Genomic DNA, 17,819 nt, shown 5'->3' with positions numbered 1-17,819 from the left:
CTATAAGGGAGTTTGGCAATTCGTACCCATGTAGGTGTCGTCAAAGGTGATTTCTTTTATCGGTTTGGTCTGACTGAGCCCTTTCACCGATGTGAGGAAGTATCCTGGGTAATAAGCCTTGACTATTTCTTCTTTGACTGCTGTGATCACTTGACCTGGAGAGAATGTTAAGAAGGTGAACTTGTAGTCTTTAGCCATTACTTCCTCCACATTACGAAGATCTTAAAAGACTGAAGAACTTGAAGCGAAATCATTCGTCTGATGTCAAGTTATAACTCGCTATGGTCAAACAAGTATGAAAATTAAAAACTGTGTTTATTTTGAATTCCAACCCTGCCAGAAGTAACTGCCGGGTCCTCCAAGCACAACCTTTCCTTCCTGTAACATAGCAACAGTGTCTAGGTGAGAACAGCAGATGCAATAGCAGAATTGTCCGTAGACTTTATGAAATACTTCATGTTTTCCAAATCCAAAATTTCTCACCCGTGTAAAATCAGCACTGAATCCGCCCTGACAATAACCTTGGCTTTCACTTTCACCGGTTTCTGCAACAGTTACACATTAATTTCAGAAACATCACCTTGATGTGTTTTTCAATACTACCCATTCAAATCCTTCTGACGTGCATACAACAGTTAAAGTGATGGTTCACCCAAAAATGACTATTCTGTCATCATTTCCTCGCCCTCTTGTCATTTCAAACCTGTATGACTGAACGCAAGAACGAAGAACACAAAAGCAGAAATTTTGAAAGATGTTGTTAACTGGACCCCATTCGCTTGCATTGGTTCTGTGTCTATATGATAAAAGTGTGTATAAAATATGTTCTTTTGCGTTCTGCCATCTTGCGTTCAGTCATACAGGCTTGAAATGACAAGAGGGCGAGTAAAAGATGACAGTATTGTCATTTTTTGGTGAACCATACATTGAACAATTGGTTTGATGCTGTGCATTTGCTTCAGAGACAATCCCACCTGTGCGACATGGAGCATATTCCACAAACTTGGTGAAATTTTGGACTGACAGATAACATGATCCGGTAGCATAGGCCTCAGGCGTGTTCTCCATGCCCCTCCATGAGTACAGAGGAGCACAAGCCTAGAGGAAGGATAATACTAGGTTAAAGGTCACCTCCATCACACATCAGAGAGGATCACGGAAGAGTGAAATCAACGGTACATCTGGAGAATGCGTGGGATTTAAACCTTCCACAGAAGTGTATTATCATCCGGATGACAGGACAAATTATAACAAAACTAAATAAAATGTATCATTGAAAATGAATAGAGCTCTTTGAGAAGAAACATCTTACCAGGACACTATCTTCATGGACTCGTACTGTTGCTCCGAACCACTGGTGGGATTTGAACTCTCCCTGGTGCGGTGTGAAGTTGACCGTCAGGTTTAGATCACCTACAGCCAAAAACAAGTGAAGAGACAAACTAGTAAGCGATGCTTTCACTGCCCAGATGGTTTGGGAACGAATGCACCGAAGCTACTTCATTAATCTGAATAAATGTCTTAAGGTGAAAACTGAACATACTGCCCCATTGGTTCCTCAGACTCAGGTGACCTGTGAGGTTAAAGGTCAGCTGAAAGAGTACCGGCACTCATGATGAAAAGACAGATGGTCACATATGGACTGAAACTGGATTCATAATCAAAACAAAGGTGACATGTCCTGACCAATGAGAGAGGTGGAGACCGTCAGAGCTCAGGTTTAACATCTGAACGTTTGTTGTTCACCCGACCAGAATAATCAGATTTCGGTCGATAATGTTCAATCTCGCCACAGAAAGGGGCCACTTACACTTTTCTTGTCAAACTGAACTTTGCCACAGAGTTTTCTCCATTTGCACCATCATCTCATTAATGATGCAACATTTGATTTGGGGGTGAAATATGACAGGTCATCGTGGGAATCTAAATCATGAGATTCACCTAACTGGCAGAAACATCCCCTACAGTCTGGCTCAAAAGGGGGCGTGGTGTAGGCAAGGAAACAGTGCCACGAAACCTCATCCAAGCAAAACAGGAGCTTGAGCTATCCGTCAGATAAACGCTCTTGTTCTCTCCTTAAGTTCACAGTGCTCCTCACCTTTCTTTTCCCTTTCTTAAAGCCTGTCATCTCTTTCAAGGAATTCCATTATTTTCTCTTCCCTGTCCTAGTTACTATCTCCCACTCATTCTTTTACTATCATGCATTGCTTTTTTATCTATCTTGACTTGTCAACTCATCCCATTTCTTCCAAACTACCATAAAACACATACAGACATACACACGCCTTCCTTTCCCTAGACGTCTGTTGTTTCCATCTCCTACCCCAGTAGGAAAGCAGTGGGGATTACAGCCCTTTAATAACATTAGACTTATACGCCTTATGGTCATCTCCAGGGTGATCGAATTCTCCCTCTCAGTTTCCCTTTTTCAAATCATGCCTTTCCCTTGCGCTCTGCCAAAGTAAAGAGGGTTGAAAAATCACGCAGGAAAACCAGCAGCCGTACCCCTGTGCGACTCCTTACCGAGAACTATGAAATGTGTGCGCAATGTGCTCCCAGACACTCCAATATATGTGAAATAAGATGCCAGCTGATGTAAATCTGCTGCCGGTCGGGCAGGACGGCCTGCGGGACGAGAATCAGCCAATGCCAGAGGAGGTGGAGCGTTAAAACTAACAATTATCTCACTTTCCACATCACGCTTGAAGAGTGCAGCTGGGATGATAAGCTCAGCGGGGAAGAGGAGGAAAACTTTGAGGAGAACTACACAAAACTTGGATCCTCAAGATCTCAGTTTTTGTGTCAGGAGACTCAAGATTTTGTCTACAGCCGAGGTGTGAGGTTTTAATAAGAGTCATCTTTTGCCCACAAGATGCTTTTGACAAGAGATTCAGAAAAATCTTTAATAGACATTCCAAATAATTTCTGTTTCAGATAGATGAAACAGAAGATTTTTGAAAAATCTGTGGTTTTGTGTCCACACAATGGAAGTCAATGGGGGCCAATTGTTTGGTCGCCAGCGTTCTTCAAAATATCTTCTTTTGTGTTGTACCAAAGAAAGAAAGTCATACATAAAAGAAGTTGCGACACATACCATGTAGACAGCAATAAATTCCAGCTACATAAGATAACTGCTGATTTAACCTATCGGATTAAAGAGGAAATATTCAACACTGCTAAACCAATAACTAAGGGATGCCTGTGTTGTGATTTACGGCCATTTTCATTAAAATCCCCTCGATCCATAATCCTATGAGTGCTCACAGTCTCTGGAGTCGAACCAAAAAAAGACGTCCAAGACTCTCATGGGATGCCCGGGGTGAAGAGGTCACACACTCTCGCTCGCTCTCTCTCTGCGGTGAGGAGTGAGGTATCCCATTAGTAAAACATCAGACCTGTGTGAATAAGGGCGAGACAGGGAGGGGCATCGGAAGGCACAGGGCACATGGCTAAATTCAGTCATCACATCAAGTGTCCTCTGGGAGATGCCAAGAGAAGGAAATGAGAAAAGACAAGAGTCAGCATCCCTCCCCCTCGCTCAGCTTCTCTCCCTCGTCATTCTCTGTTATTTTCTTATCAGGGAGGAAAAGGAAAGAGGCTAGATCTTGAGACGTGATTAGCTATCAGGGATGTGAGGCTGTAGGAAGTACTATGTGACCCTCTCTTGACCCACTTAGAGAAACCCACATGCATTAGCAACCGCTGGGTCAAGCCCTTTTTCAGGTGGTGAGGTCTTAATATGAAATATTCACGAAGTGTAAATATGAACGAGCAAGTGCAACATCAAGGGTTGCTGAAGTCAAGAACGTTGCCATTTATTTTTCCACATATAGAAAATTGAAATAAATGCATTCAACCAGATGGAGCGCTTCTATATTTGTTTATAGAGAAGATATTAAAGTTGCAGCCTCTCAGTCTGTTTTACACTTCTCAAAATATCATCCATTTCAAATCCGTCTGTCAATCTGATGTATTGACATCTAATTGAATGATCATTGGATAAACATTGACCTCCGAGACTTAACCACCCGCTGCAATACATCACACATCACAGAGTATTACCTCAATTCAATTTCCATCTACCACTCGAATATTAAGTTAAGCCAAAATAAAATTACGGTTTAATTGAAGTCAAATGTAATATGAATCTTACAAATGCAAGGCCGTTCTTCCTAAGCACGCATTGTCTTTATTAAAACCCCCCTGCCTAGAAAAGGCCCCTCGCAATTTTACCCAAAATCTGAACGGATGGATATTTTCCATAACTTTTGTTAAATGTATAGCAGCACAGCATACGTTTCAAAACTAAAGATAAACCAAGCCACACGTCCATATAAAAGTTTTTGCCAAAGATTTGCCGGAATATCTGTGTGTGTGAATGTGTGTGTGAGTAATAGACAGTAAATCTGAATTTTCGCAGCACATTCACTTTGGAGGAAGGAAGCCAACGGTTCACTGTCCCCCTGACATGTGTTCTACATACTCAACTTGGATCAGTTCTTAGCACCCAGTCCACATCAAGAAAACAGACAGTTGATAGCGTGCATGTTGTGGTCCGCGCTTATTGTTTTTCCTGGTCACTGTAGCGCGTGGAAATTTCAAGCCATGCGATTTACATTCGTTTTACCACAAGAGATGACTTCAAAGACCAATGATGATAAATATGCAGGAACTAATAAGACGACCACAGAAAACTGACATATACAAATTGCACGACACATACACTTAATTTCAGCTGTCGCCTATTCCAAACCTTGTTTACAAGTTGCTAGCTTTAATGTTCTTTCGGAAAATTCATGTCGAGTCTGCTTTCACCTACTTCCAAATTCCATCTCCCATCAGGATCACAGAAAACAATCCACACAATGAGGGCTGTGCGACAGAAACGTGCTAGCCATTTTTGATACTTAGCGAGATTTTCTACAATAAACCAGAAAGTGATTTCTAAGGCGGTTTAACCTAACCGTGCGTTAAATCAGTTCACTGAAACTTACCGTACGGATCGAATTCGATGCTGCTGCATTTTGATTGGTTGAGACTCCATGGACAGTAGAAGACAGATCCTCCCTCTCTGATGTTGGGCTGGCTGGTGTTGGCTTTGGGCGCTCCGATAATAATACTCACACTGTTCAATGGAGAAAAAAAGGAAGGAAGCCGTTAGCATCCTATGAAGATGAAAACTAATTTATAGGACGAAAACAAATCTGAATGTGCAGGAGTATGGGAAACTTTGGATTTTAAGTCTTAGCTAAAAATAACATCTTCATGTTACTTTTACATTTTAATAGGATTATAAAGACAGACTAGAAACTAGAAGAGAAATGCTGATGATCTGTGAGGAAATGGACTGGCGACTAATCCACGGTACACAGAATACACATTATGCAACAGTGTGGCCATGTGCAATCGTCCAGTCCCACTGGGTAATAAGTCAATGAGAAAACAAGAGCAGAGACTGTGGAGTCTGTGGTGAACATACAGATGGTTTTCTTCAGGGTATTACACACACACACACACACATAGCACACACATAGCACACAACAGCAAACAATTGAAAACACGTCCTCCGAGCAATGCACGCATCGAAAACTTTACAAGACAACAAACTTTCAACCATGAGGAATAGACAATAGTGGTTGGTTGGCCAGGAAGAGGGAGAGACCTACTAAAATAAAATAAAAATAAAAAATGAACACCGTTTCACAATACGAAACTTGGCCACGATGCTTTGGGTTTGAGTGGTTGCCAGGGTCTTGCTTTGCAGTTGCGAAGGTGTTCCGAGGAGTTTGTTGCTATGCTTTTGGGGTAGGAAAAGTGTTTTGGATGGCGAGGATGTTGCCAAGACCCTCCTGTCCTCCTCATATATCTATTCATAAGGTTCTGGTTCTTAGATATGCCTCAGGTCTCCTCTTCTAGCAAAGGCAAGGTTGAAAACAGCCTGAGGGGACCCTTGTCGAAATCAAATCAAATCACTCAACCATGTACATAAGTGCAACAGTGGGTGAAAAACTTGGGTGTAGTTCCGACCAACATGGCAGTATGACAGATTACAAGTAACAGATGGGAACATGTGTCTTTGGGAACACTCATATTTGTAAACCATATCGGCTATAAATGAAACTACATTTGTGTAATAAGAACTTTGCATTTCATGTGGGGGCTATAACATGGAAATCGTCTGCATTTTAAACTGGAACTGCTTGCCCTCTTAGTTCCAGCCTCGTATCCAGGTTATATAATACATGATGGTGACACACTCGCTGATATTTAAGGTTTGGGGGGGGTGTTTTAAAGCAACCGTAACTAGCTCTATGCCTTGTGTTTTTGTTCAATTGCGGCGGATCATATTTAGGCTGCATCTGAAACAAGCTCCCTCAGAAGCACCCAAAAGTGAGACGGAGACTCCCAGTGTCCCTGATCTTCTAATCAGAGTCTGATTTTCCAAGAGCCGATGTGGATTTGTGCCGCCATGACCTCATTGTCTGTAAACTTACTATCATCTTTCCTGTCATTAACCCTGGTCTTTTGAGAGGGGGTGTGGAGGTGTTTGTCAGAGGGCGCTAGGGGCATCTCTGGGGGGGTCAAGGTACAGGAAGAGAACACCCTTTCCTGCCCCCTGGGCTGCTCTCGGTGACGCGTAACAGAGGGTTTCCTTACAATGGCTGCATTCAGCAAACGTTTGGGTCAGTCGTGCACTCAAGCCCACTTTAGATGCTCTGCAGAGATAGAGTCATGTTAGGTAAGACCAGATGACCACTTGAAGCACAAACAGCTGCACAAGCAAAAACAGACACTGTTCAGGGTAACACAAATGAGAAAAATAATGACGTATTTTATTATATTATTACTAAAACAAAATATTCTCTTATAAATATTATTATAAAAAAATGTGAAAGTTTCTTTTTTTCTTACAAAATCAAGAGTGTACTGTAGTTATTTCTAAATGGATCGGACAGTCTAAGATGAAGCTGACCACCAAACTTTACTGATGTCTAAATACTTACAGAATTGTTCTTTCTACCTTTTTTTATTACTACTAAACGTTTAAATCCCAAAGCAGATTTGGTTTTACAAAAAATAATAAAGAAATGTAAAAAAATCATGAAAAAAAATAGTAAAGCATCAAATCATGAAAAAAGATCAGATGCTCCCATTGTTTTTCTAAAAGGAGGTGGGGGCAACCAAAACAAAGGCCTTTCCGGCCTAGAGAGAGAATCCCGTTTTTCCACCATGTGTGGACAGAGAGACCGTCCCTAAGGTGTCAGAAAGCTCTGGCTGTGGTGTAATGTTAATCCCAGACTCCCATGATGCCTCTCCCCTAGGAGTTTAGAATGAACAAGTATATCTAGAAAAAAAACGGATGATGTTTAAATCAAAACTGAGAAAAGAACATGCCGGTCCACTTCAATTGAACCCCAGCACACCAGAAATGAACTCGCATGCACAAATCTGATGAAATGTTATGTTGCTATGATGCATGTGAAATGCATCTAACAGCTGCAAACCCTCTAACTTTCCCAAGCGCTTCCAATCTAATCTAACTTCTCAAGTTTCTGGAATGTTATGCACTTTCACTACCGCTTTGGCTCACAAGTGTACAGTTATAGTATTTATAAGCATTGCATGTTTTTTATTGATTCAAAAGTATAAATGTTGGTAGCACTTTGGAGTATGCTATGCAAAACACAACAAATATCCATTTATAATATAATATAATATATATATATATATATAGAGCTACACTATTTAGTACTCTATTTCAACTACACATGTGCCGTTTTATAAATAACAAGCAGCATTAGATTCACTATCAAATCCATTTAACAGGAAACTCAGAAACGCAAAACGCTTTAATCAGCCCAGTTGGAAATGACTGTATCTTCCGTTTAACACTGTAGTAAACCGTCCAAACCGTAGTTTGATAATGATCTGAAAGAACTGTAAATAAGAAACAATTAGCATGTAATGGGATTTATCTTACAGGGGATCTCATGTCTCCTAAATTTCCCTCTTTTTCCCACTAAGCCCTTAAATGTCGAGCTAACATTAGCATAATGATAAGAGCCAGATTGCTTTTGGCTAAGATGCTAGATTTTGCAACGGCTCTGCATAAAATAAGAAAGACTACAGGAGGCTTTTTAGCGGAGAGAATACTGGAGTTCTGACGTTGATTAAAACAATCTGGCTTGTAAGAGAACAACAGAATGCTTTTCTCGATGCATGGAGAACAAATGATTAAACTATTATTAGCAACCGTAAACCGCAGAGCAGATTTATTGCAAAAATCTAAAGGGGTTAGACTGCGTCAGTTTGCTGAATCGCTGAAAATATGCGCGCGGCATGCAGCAAATATTACTATTATAGTTCTATTTTAACCATGAAGCAAGTTATAATGTCTATTTTTTCTTTTGTTTGCATTGTAAAGCGAAAGCATAAAAACACCACTCTTTTCTGTGAGAAAATCTTAAACAACCAAGTATTTTGCAATAATTCCACATATTCTGCGGTAGATGGTGTTAACCCACCTGTTAACAGTCGATGAAACAATGTTCACAGCAGGATATTCAAAACAAGAGTTGGACTTAATCTTATCTACAATGATCTGAAAAATAATGTTTTTCTTTTAAATAACTAGGGTATAATCTGGTCAGTTGAAGTGGGATGGTTCCCCCAAAAAAGAAAAGTCTGTCATCATTTATTCACCTTTTAATGATTTAAAACATGCACATGCGAAACACAAAAAGATGACATTTTGAGAAATGGTTTTGTGTCCATACAATGGGGTCTTATGTTGTTTGGTAAGCAACACGTTCTTTCAAATATCTTCTTTTGAGTTTTGCACAAGAAAGTAACTAATTCACATGAGGGTGAATAAATGATTAAAGAATTTTCGTTTTAATTGTTGGGTGAACTATCCCTTTAAAGACAGGAGCCAGCTTAAATGCAATTGTGGTGTCTCTGAGAGAGACGACCACCGTCTCGAACCGAAGTGGCTAATCAGCAAACGCAAGCACCATTCTTTGTGCACCGCTAATTAAGCTAATTGATTTAGTCTGGAATTTAGCCTCAGATATTTACTGCTAAAATTTAAAGCTTAGATGCTCACCGCTAAGGCTGAGGATGTCTTAACACTGCAATATCAACATGTCTGAGGTTTGGTAATCAGACCCGAATTAAGCTATAAAAATGAATTGACGTACCACAGATAACATCTACTTAAGTTGTTGCAACGAAACGTTGGGTGAAAGACGCTGATAGTGCAAAACTAAAGGCAGTAATTGGCTCATGGATATCAGATGGCAAATTCTTGCTTTGCTTCCCACTTTAAAACATGTCCCCACCCATTCCACACTTCATTATGTTCCAGCTGTTTAGTTTATGTCACTTGAACGCTATTATAATTGCTTAAGCTTTCCAGGAAACCCCATTGGTTGGATGAAGGGGCATGATAATCTGGATCAAACTAAATGCAAAACCTTCGCTTGCAAAATGTAAATGAAACCGTGCACAGCCAGTGTTGGACGAAAAATGAACTTTTTGGTAAGCCCTGTCCCAACCCTGTTGGCATGAAAAAAGACATAAATCAAGTTAATGCAATGCTATACACGTGCCAAAATAATGTATTCGTGACTTTCGCCATTTGTGATTGCTTCAGCTTTTCCCATGCCCACCAGACGTACATAAACAAGACCATGAGGTTTCAGACTGATTGTAATTTGGCCTTAGGAGCATTTCTGAAGCACTTTCCAAACAAAGTTGACCAATCAGGCCATTCAGAGGCATGTGGAATCCCAGAGCCGTTATTAGCAAAAACGGTAAAGGTGGCGGCACACCATGTTCTCACACAAGATGTGGAAGCGATCCAAAACAAATTTAAGGCCGTTGCAACTCTTCTGCATCAAGGAACATGCACTGACCTCAATGAACCGACATTCTCGAATCAAAGAAAGCTCGAGTCAATTTTAAGGCCTGGATGGTTCGTTTTGGGGTGTTTCCCTAGTGAGATGCCAGCGGGCATTAACACAGATTCCTGTCTGTCTCTGTATCGTTAAGAAGTTAATAATGAGACGGATAAAAGCGGGATGAAGAAATTCAGTCCACCGTCTGCTCTGTGGAGCCGATCCGCACGTGATCTGTTCTGCTGTCTGGGAGCCGTGGCCCGAAGATGATGAGCAAAGCAGTGACCGCTGGGTCAGCTGGCACTGAGGGACGAAAGCTCACTTACAAAACCAAAGCGCCAGGAACTCTATGGAGAACTGAACAGTAATGAAGGGAGACAATAGAAACCAATATCTTAATCTCACAGTCATACAAAACATAATGAATTTCATACACTTATATTATATATACTTCTACACTTTTTCAAAATCTTTGAATGTTCCAACGTGTGATAACAATGCATAGTTCAAATGTACAAGATCTTGTGAAAAGAAAAATGAACAGAGGCTGTGCTGGTTTGGAATAGCCGTTAAAATTGCACACATGCCTTCAGCTGTTGATCTGATAAACATTCCCACCCCGTTTTAAAGATTTCAATGTCACCGCAAAAACATTTCCTCCCAGAGGATCCGGTCCAATTCAGCATCACTGCACCAGGTGCGGAGGGGTCAGCCAGATCTAGCGTACTTGGCTCAGTGCACAAACAGGCATCTAGCGTTGAATTATTTGATACGCCAATTAAAGTTCTAACAAACCAGAGGGAAGTTAAAGTGGAAACATCAGAACGGCAACCTGAAAGGTGTACAGTAAAGAGAAAAGCGAGTCCATGTTAAGTTGGAAAGACTTTATTTTCCACATCAAACATCCTCAAGATTTAATCGTGTGCATATAATTCCTGTATAGTTTTCTAATGGCACTTTGTGTGGTTACATTCTTATTGGCAAGTGAAATAAACATACATTACCTCTCTGCCAAATGCATATAGAGTTAACACAAACTGTCCTTAAAGGGACAGTTCACACAATAGAAAATGTGGTCATTTTACTCACCCTTGAGTCGTTCCAAATCTGTATCAATTTATTTGTTCTGATGAACACAGAGAAAGATATTTAAAAGGATGCTTGTTACCAAACAGTTCTTGACCACCGTTGACTAACATAGTAGGAAAAAATACAATAGTAGACAAAGATGGCGTTGAATTGCTTTCCTACACTCTTCAAAATATCTTCTTTTGTGTTCAACACAAGAAAAAAAATGTATAAAGGATTTTTTCCTACAATGGTAGTCAAAGGTGGCCAACAACTGTTTGGTTACAAGCATTCTTCCAAATATATTTCACTGTGTCATCAGAATAAAGAAATTTAAACAGATTTGGAACAACTTGAGAATTTTAATTTTTGGGTGAATTGTAAAAATGAATGCACTAATATTGACACTTTTTTAAATTTTGCACAAATTGTCACACCACCAAAAAAGACATATTTGTTGCAACCGAACTGTAACCGAACAATACGTTGGAAAAACATCCATCAGCTTATTCAACAAGAAAGAATCGACCATGCTGTTCAACTATAGGCCTCATTTTCATTTATTTCAATTGGCGATGTAACAATTTAAAGCACCCCACATCATTAACCAAACACTGTTTGTATTTAGCTCTTAAATCTCCTGATACCAACATATAACCCCAACCCCCCCATAAACTACAATTCACACATTTACAGACACCAGTAAACATCACATTGTAAGCTGTTACTGTTGGCTGTTAACACCTCATGAGGAGTATTCTCCATTCAGTCCTTTTGTTCACACTTTAAAAAAGTAAAAAGAGCCATCAACTACAATTAGCATAAATCACTCACCTTTACATGCTATCATGCTCATGTTCTTTGTTTTTAATCCCGCAGGCCATCTCAATGGACGTTCATTGGATGTCATTGTCTTTGCCTCCCCAGCAGGGGCTTTACACACCAGAACAGAACAGACGAGGAGATAATGATCTACCCAAAATGTACAAGGCTAAACAACAGAGATCTGCACTACTCTATGCGTCAACCATGGGCCATTATGAAGCCCAAGGGCTAAACGTCTGCAGTTGACTGGGCCATTTGTTCTACCATGATCGAACGCATGCCTGTTTTTCAACCAGGGCGCATGTACAACCTCACACACAAGAGCCCATTATACAATCCTGCCAGGTCCAACTACGCCATAAAAAGCAGACGACGATTCAACGACTAAGACAAGTTAGACAACCTCACCCAAAGTCCCAATCAGCGAGTATGATTGTACAGATTAACCTGCGAGGTCTAACTTGACCAAATAGACAGCGGCATCGGAGCCAAATGTCACGGGGCCAAGAGAGCTAAATGAGGTTTTATCAAGAAACGAAGGAGCCAAAACATGACTAAATAAATACAGATTTAAGTCACATGGCTACTGAAAACAGCAAACCTTTTCTACTTAAGCACAAAGGCCTCTATTGTACAGACTCCATGGAAAACACTAGTCGTCGAAGGGAGAACCTGAGTGGAGAATAGCTTGGCAGCCAATATACACACACCCATCTCCAGCTGGATGCAAGACTACGGACAACAGACAGATTAATCCGTTGGAGGATGAGCGATGATAAACGACAAATGAAACCTTTCTGGTTTACCAAGAGCTCAAGGTCCGAGATAAATATTGATTTAGCAATGACCCTCTTAGAAAAGGTGAGCGTGATCAGCACAGTAAGGGCCAAACCATGACGTCACTTGCTTTCAAACACAAGGCATTGAGGTCATCATCAGAGGAATCTCAACCTGGGTAATAAAGATTATAGAAGCAGGTGATAAGTTTTCATGTTTTTACAGTAATATTCCTTCCAGTACTGATCATATTGTGGCGGTAAATTTGTTGATTTTGGCGGATGCTGCCGACAGTCCTGCTCCTCAGATTCAACCGCAAGAATAAAACGCCAACAATCATCAAACACCAAAAATGCTTTTTTTAACATCATAAACAAAAAAGGAATTTATGCACAGAAAGACATTATGCTCTAAGAACAACACTTAGCATCTGGAGCCACGCAAATCCCAGCATGAGACATGTTCTCCTTCAATACTTTGTGTAATCCAAACATTTCAAATAAAGGTATTTGGTTTTCTGACTTTCAAACCTATATTCAGACCCTGACCTTTGACCCATCACAACACACAGGATCATCTCCTTAACCAAAAGCAATGAACGCCCAGACGAAAGAATGTGGCGCTCCTCCACATCGCCGTCTGTCAGGGTTTTACCTTCCTTGTCAAACATTAACCGTTGGGTCCGACAAGAGCATCCAAGGACACGGAGAAGCGGTTCGTTTTTCAAAAGATACTCAGTCACTGACTGGAAAAGCTCTTAATTCAACCCAGGTAACCACGACTGTCACGAACCAGCTACAAACAGGACAACTTTGGGTTATTTACCAGCCTGTCCCAAAGAGGCCCCCTAACATAAGAATGTTCTGCTCTTATCTCCATGTCCAAGGACCATAAATTTCTCTTCCACGTATACAGCTGACAAGCCCCCTGACACCAAGATCATGAACTCTGTCCTCAGGCACTTCTCTGTGGTGGTCTGCACGCTAACTAATTCAATTAATGCGTGCCAAGCAGTACTATTCTCCTCAGACGTACATCATGCCGACTATCAGGAACTGTTCATGGGCGTAAGAAAGAAAATACAGCTCGAGAGAGCAAAAGAATGACAGTGAACATACCTGACACTCGATTCATCTTGAGAGAAAGAACAGAAAGTTAGACAGCTGCCTGCTGCGTTTTGACTTTAGTTTGGAGGCGTATTACTCTGATATCTACAGCCACAGCATGAAAGCCAATATTCTAGATTTCATTCATACTTCATTCATTCAAGGTTAATGCATCTGTCTCTCCTGTTGTTTGGATATTTTGATCATACTTTCAACAAACAAGGGTGTAGGTCAGGAATTCCAGAATTCTGTAGATTTTCCATTAAACATAAAGACAGAAAAATTCACAGATTGCTTAACAGGTGGCGAGAAAATGAAAAGATGGTATTTTGAAGAATGCTGGGTGGTACCCTTTGACTTGGGTTTTGTGTTTATAAAATAGAAGTGAATGCGTACGCCATTGTTCGGACACCAACATTCTTTAAAATATCTCCTTTTATGTTCTGCAGAAGAAAGAAAGTCATTCAGGTTTGTAAGGACACGAGGAGACCACCTTTTTGGGAGGCCTATCAATTGAAGTCTGTTTTATCTTCCAGGGGTTTGTGTGATACAGTAAACACGAAAATATTTGCAAGCAAATGGCTGATTCCTCCAAAATATGATAAACTCCAGGCTCCACTCCTTTCAACTACTTGGCAACCCTTTTACTGTATTGCATCATGTACAGCAATATTGAAAACGAAGAAACATTCTTAGAAGAAAACCTCAGACATCATACATCCTGCCACCCCTCAACTCAGCCTACTGTAGCCGTCCGTCCACCTCCATGAGGACAACTCTGGGATGTGAAAAGTTCAGATGAAGTCATCGCAGAGCGGGCTGCGTCTTGCAGTGACTTCACAACTCGTAAGAACGGCAGGCAGACGTCTAGAATATTTAAGTGGATGTAGTAAGCGAGGGGTTTATATACCTGCTGGATTACATCATTGGGAGACGGAGTGAAGAAGCACACGTTCGTAGGTCGCACGCACGCAAAGACACACTTCTGTGACTCACTCACAATGCGTCATACTCTGAATCACCGACTGCTTCAGAGCAACACTGTAGCTTTTAATAAAGAGAAAAGCAGCCTTGAATAAGGTAAGCAACAACAAAAAACACCAAGAGTAAAGGAGACACAAAGAGACTAAAAGCATTGGGGAGCCATCACAAATTCGTGCTGACTAAGACCCCTATACAGCTGTGCGCGGCTAGACACGGCCCACCAGACAAAAACACAGATGGAGAGGGTTGATTGATCTAGTCAGGGCATGCGTGAGTTAATGATTACAGCAATCGTGCCATCGGTCGGTGTTGCACAGCTGTCTTGCAGCACGAAACGCAATGCACAGTAATGCAACCTGGGGGGAGTGAGACTCCGATGTGATTGCACTGTGATTGTATGACATGTCTTCCATCTAGATTTGTGCTCTTTCATGTCTACACAGATCATATCTATAGGTCGAAGGTGATTATACAGCACTGTTGTCTCGACTAACAATCACCGTTAGATTACATCTTCAATAAGGGCCAACCTTTCTCCACCCCGAGCCCATTCAATAACAGACATCCATCCGCTTTACAGGTACACATAAAGGAACTTTAAATATCAAAGTAGTTCATTAAACAAAGCAGCACAAACGCAATCTGACCTAGAATCAGCAGTTAAATCGTAATATAGGCCAACCACAATATATAAAATACAATTTACAGAGCATTTGGATACATTTTATCCGAAGGGTATCGAACCCATGAACCCTAGTTGTCCATTCCAGCGGTATTTATATCTAGCAAAGGTCATTTTTGAGTCTCACACTAGACTATAGAACCAGACTCAACACTGGTGTGTCCACAACACATGCAATCTGGGATTATGTAATACGTGTGGGGGGTCTCATTCAGCCTGAGGATATCTGTCCTTTTGTACATTTTTTACCTTACTATGACGTCACCTACACTCAAGTTCTTAAAAAACACCACCGATGCCACTTAACCGGGTTTATATATATATCATCATGTGCTCACATACACTTTACAGTTACACAAACACTTAATCACACAGGGGACCGTAGATCCCCAACTGTGGTGATATGCTTTGATCTAAATGGCAGTGCACACATCGGCTGGGGAGTGTAAACAACAGTTGGGGGATACCCCTGGTTTCATTGCCCTCAGGTCTGGTGAGTGTGTATTAAGCCTGAGCTCTTGGAAGACTTTTAATACATTACTACAACAGAGTCCACTATTCTAAGGCGTTTGAAGGGAGGGAGAATTAAAAAGATGTTGTATAACTATGAGCAATGAATGAACAGAATGTACAAATATGATCATTATTGTGGAAAAGACCAAACCAGTCAGTTTTTAATCACAACAAATCAAATAGTGGGTTCTCTTGAAACTGAATAACAAACTGGTATTTTGTGCACATGGCCATTAAAACTATCGTATACTTCCCTTTAGAATGACGAGAAACCCTGACCCTTTAAACCATCCCAGGTAACACTTTTAAATATTTTGTTCAATATGAAAGGAAACGTTTGATGTAACGAAAAATGAAATGTGCGCGTGGTAAGCAGATTTCTGAAGCGCACTTCTCTTTGTATTCTCTCCAAGCGTGTTAGATTTGTGCAATATTTTGGCGTCCAAAAAGCAAACATACCTCGACTCGAACATGTAAAAGTCCACCGAGTAGCCGAAATGACTGCCGCTGGGTCCTTTATACACCGCTGGGTTGTCCACATCCAAGTTGAAGGCAACACACAAAGGTAGAAGAAGCAACAGCGAAAGTCCCATTGGAGAGCAGCTCGTGAAGCGCAAAGTCGCCGTAGTCTTTGAACGGTGCCTTTTGGAGCCCATGGCAATCGATATAACAGAATCCAGCTGTTTGATTCAACTTCTTCACAAAGAAAACGGGGTCACTTGAACGGAGTCCTCCCGGGATAGCGTGCAAAAGTCGCTGCTTCACGCAAATCTCATGCCTTGGTGTTGCGCACCGGATTGAGCCTTATTTTTCCAGGCGCTTGTGCGTATCTGCCCCTGTCTCTCCTTTCTGCGTCCTCCCTCTTGCTTAATTGAAGGGGTATTAGGAGGAGGGCGTTCGTTTCTTCCACTCGTGACAAAGTATCATGGAGGTGGGGCTAGAAGTACAATTCACGAAGTGGAGACATGTAGCGGGACATGGATAACTTGATTCATTCAAGAAGGTAAAGTACTCGCAAAACCAGAAATGACAACCTGTGTAAAAAGAGAGACATTTAACAATACTGATACATAATATAAATATGACTTATTAACAGTTTTTGCTTTACAGATGTAGAATGTTTACTTAAAAATCTTTGCTTTAGAAACAGCCTTTCAAAATACGACAGGCGTTTTTTACGCGTAATTCCGGTGACCCGTCCAAAAGTTTATCTGTCCACTTGAAGGACTATTTGCATAGTTGTCACAGATAGCCGAATAAATAATTAACCCTTTGAACAATGAAACAGTTGTTTTCAAAGACCGTTATCTTCCAAACAACGATCTCCAAACTTGTTGATTTCAAACACATGCCTTCTCATAGAGAGTCTATACCGATAACGCTTCATTCGGAGATGTGGAAGGATGCCGTCATAAAAATATTTGAACCACGGCAACGAATTCCGCACATAAGTAAAACGGGATATGATCAATTTTTATTTTGATACATGTTTACACTGCGCGGGCCTGAACACTGAGTAAACTCTATTTTGGGGTGTGAGACGCACTGAGCTGGGAAATTGCGCGACCCCGTCGACTGGAATAGAGCGTGTTGTTTTAGTTGATTCAGCCTCGGCTCAAGGGATTTGAACGGGCAGCCAAACTTGGCTGTAAGGCCAGAGGGAACTCCACGAGAATACTTCTGTTTGGGAAAGTGAAGGTGTGAAGGGGGAGCTTACAGCTGTCTTCTTGCTCAAAAATGTTATTGTTGTTTATGAAGGTGAAGCGCGTAAAGTGAACTCTTGGATGCGCATTTCAGTTCGCCGTTCTTTTATCTTCATCACAGCATAAATAAAGTTACATATCAGGCTTTATCAACATACAACATTACTAACAGCAAGTTTTGAAACAATAAATCATAATCTCGCCATAACAAACTCTCAGGTTTTGTGCAAGCATCCAGGTCCGTACAAATCACAAGAGTGCA

General features: G+C 41.0%; 1 protein-coding gene across 1 annotated transcript in view; it reads right to left on the bottom strand.

The window, feature by feature from the left end:
* The window catches only part of itga5 (integrin, alpha 5 (fibronectin receptor, alpha polypeptide)), a 55,505-nt gene that overhangs the window by 22,600 nt on the left and 15,086 nt on the right, over positions 1 to 17,819 (bottom strand). The window contains exons 2-8 of the mRNA XM_056732997.1: positions 16,314 to 16,888; positions 4,995 to 5,125; positions 1,313 to 1,413; positions 975 to 1,098; positions 484 to 545; positions 333 to 378; positions 27 to 155 (exon numbers count right to left, since the gene is read on the bottom strand). Of these exons, the coding sequence (XP_056588975.1) occupies positions 27 to 155; positions 333 to 378; positions 484 to 545; positions 975 to 1,098; positions 1,313 to 1,413; positions 4,995 to 5,125; positions 16,314 to 16,510 (790 nt within the window). The 5' untranslated portion in view covers positions 16,511 to 16,888. The remainder of the gene's footprint in view (positions 1 to 26; positions 156 to 332; positions 379 to 483; positions 546 to 974; positions 1,099 to 1,312; positions 1,414 to 4,994; positions 5,126 to 16,313; positions 16,889 to 17,819) is intronic.

This window comes from Triplophysa dalaica, chromosome 20 (genome assembly GCF_015846415.1).
Source record: "Triplophysa dalaica isolate WHDGS20190420 chromosome 20, ASM1584641v1, whole genome shotgun sequence".
NCBI classification, from domain to species: Eukaryota; Metazoa; Chordata; class Actinopteri; order Cypriniformes; family Nemacheilidae; genus Triplophysa; species Triplophysa dalaica.
Note: the sequence above shows the minus strand (reverse complement) of the source record. Positions and strands in the feature narration are given on the sequence as shown.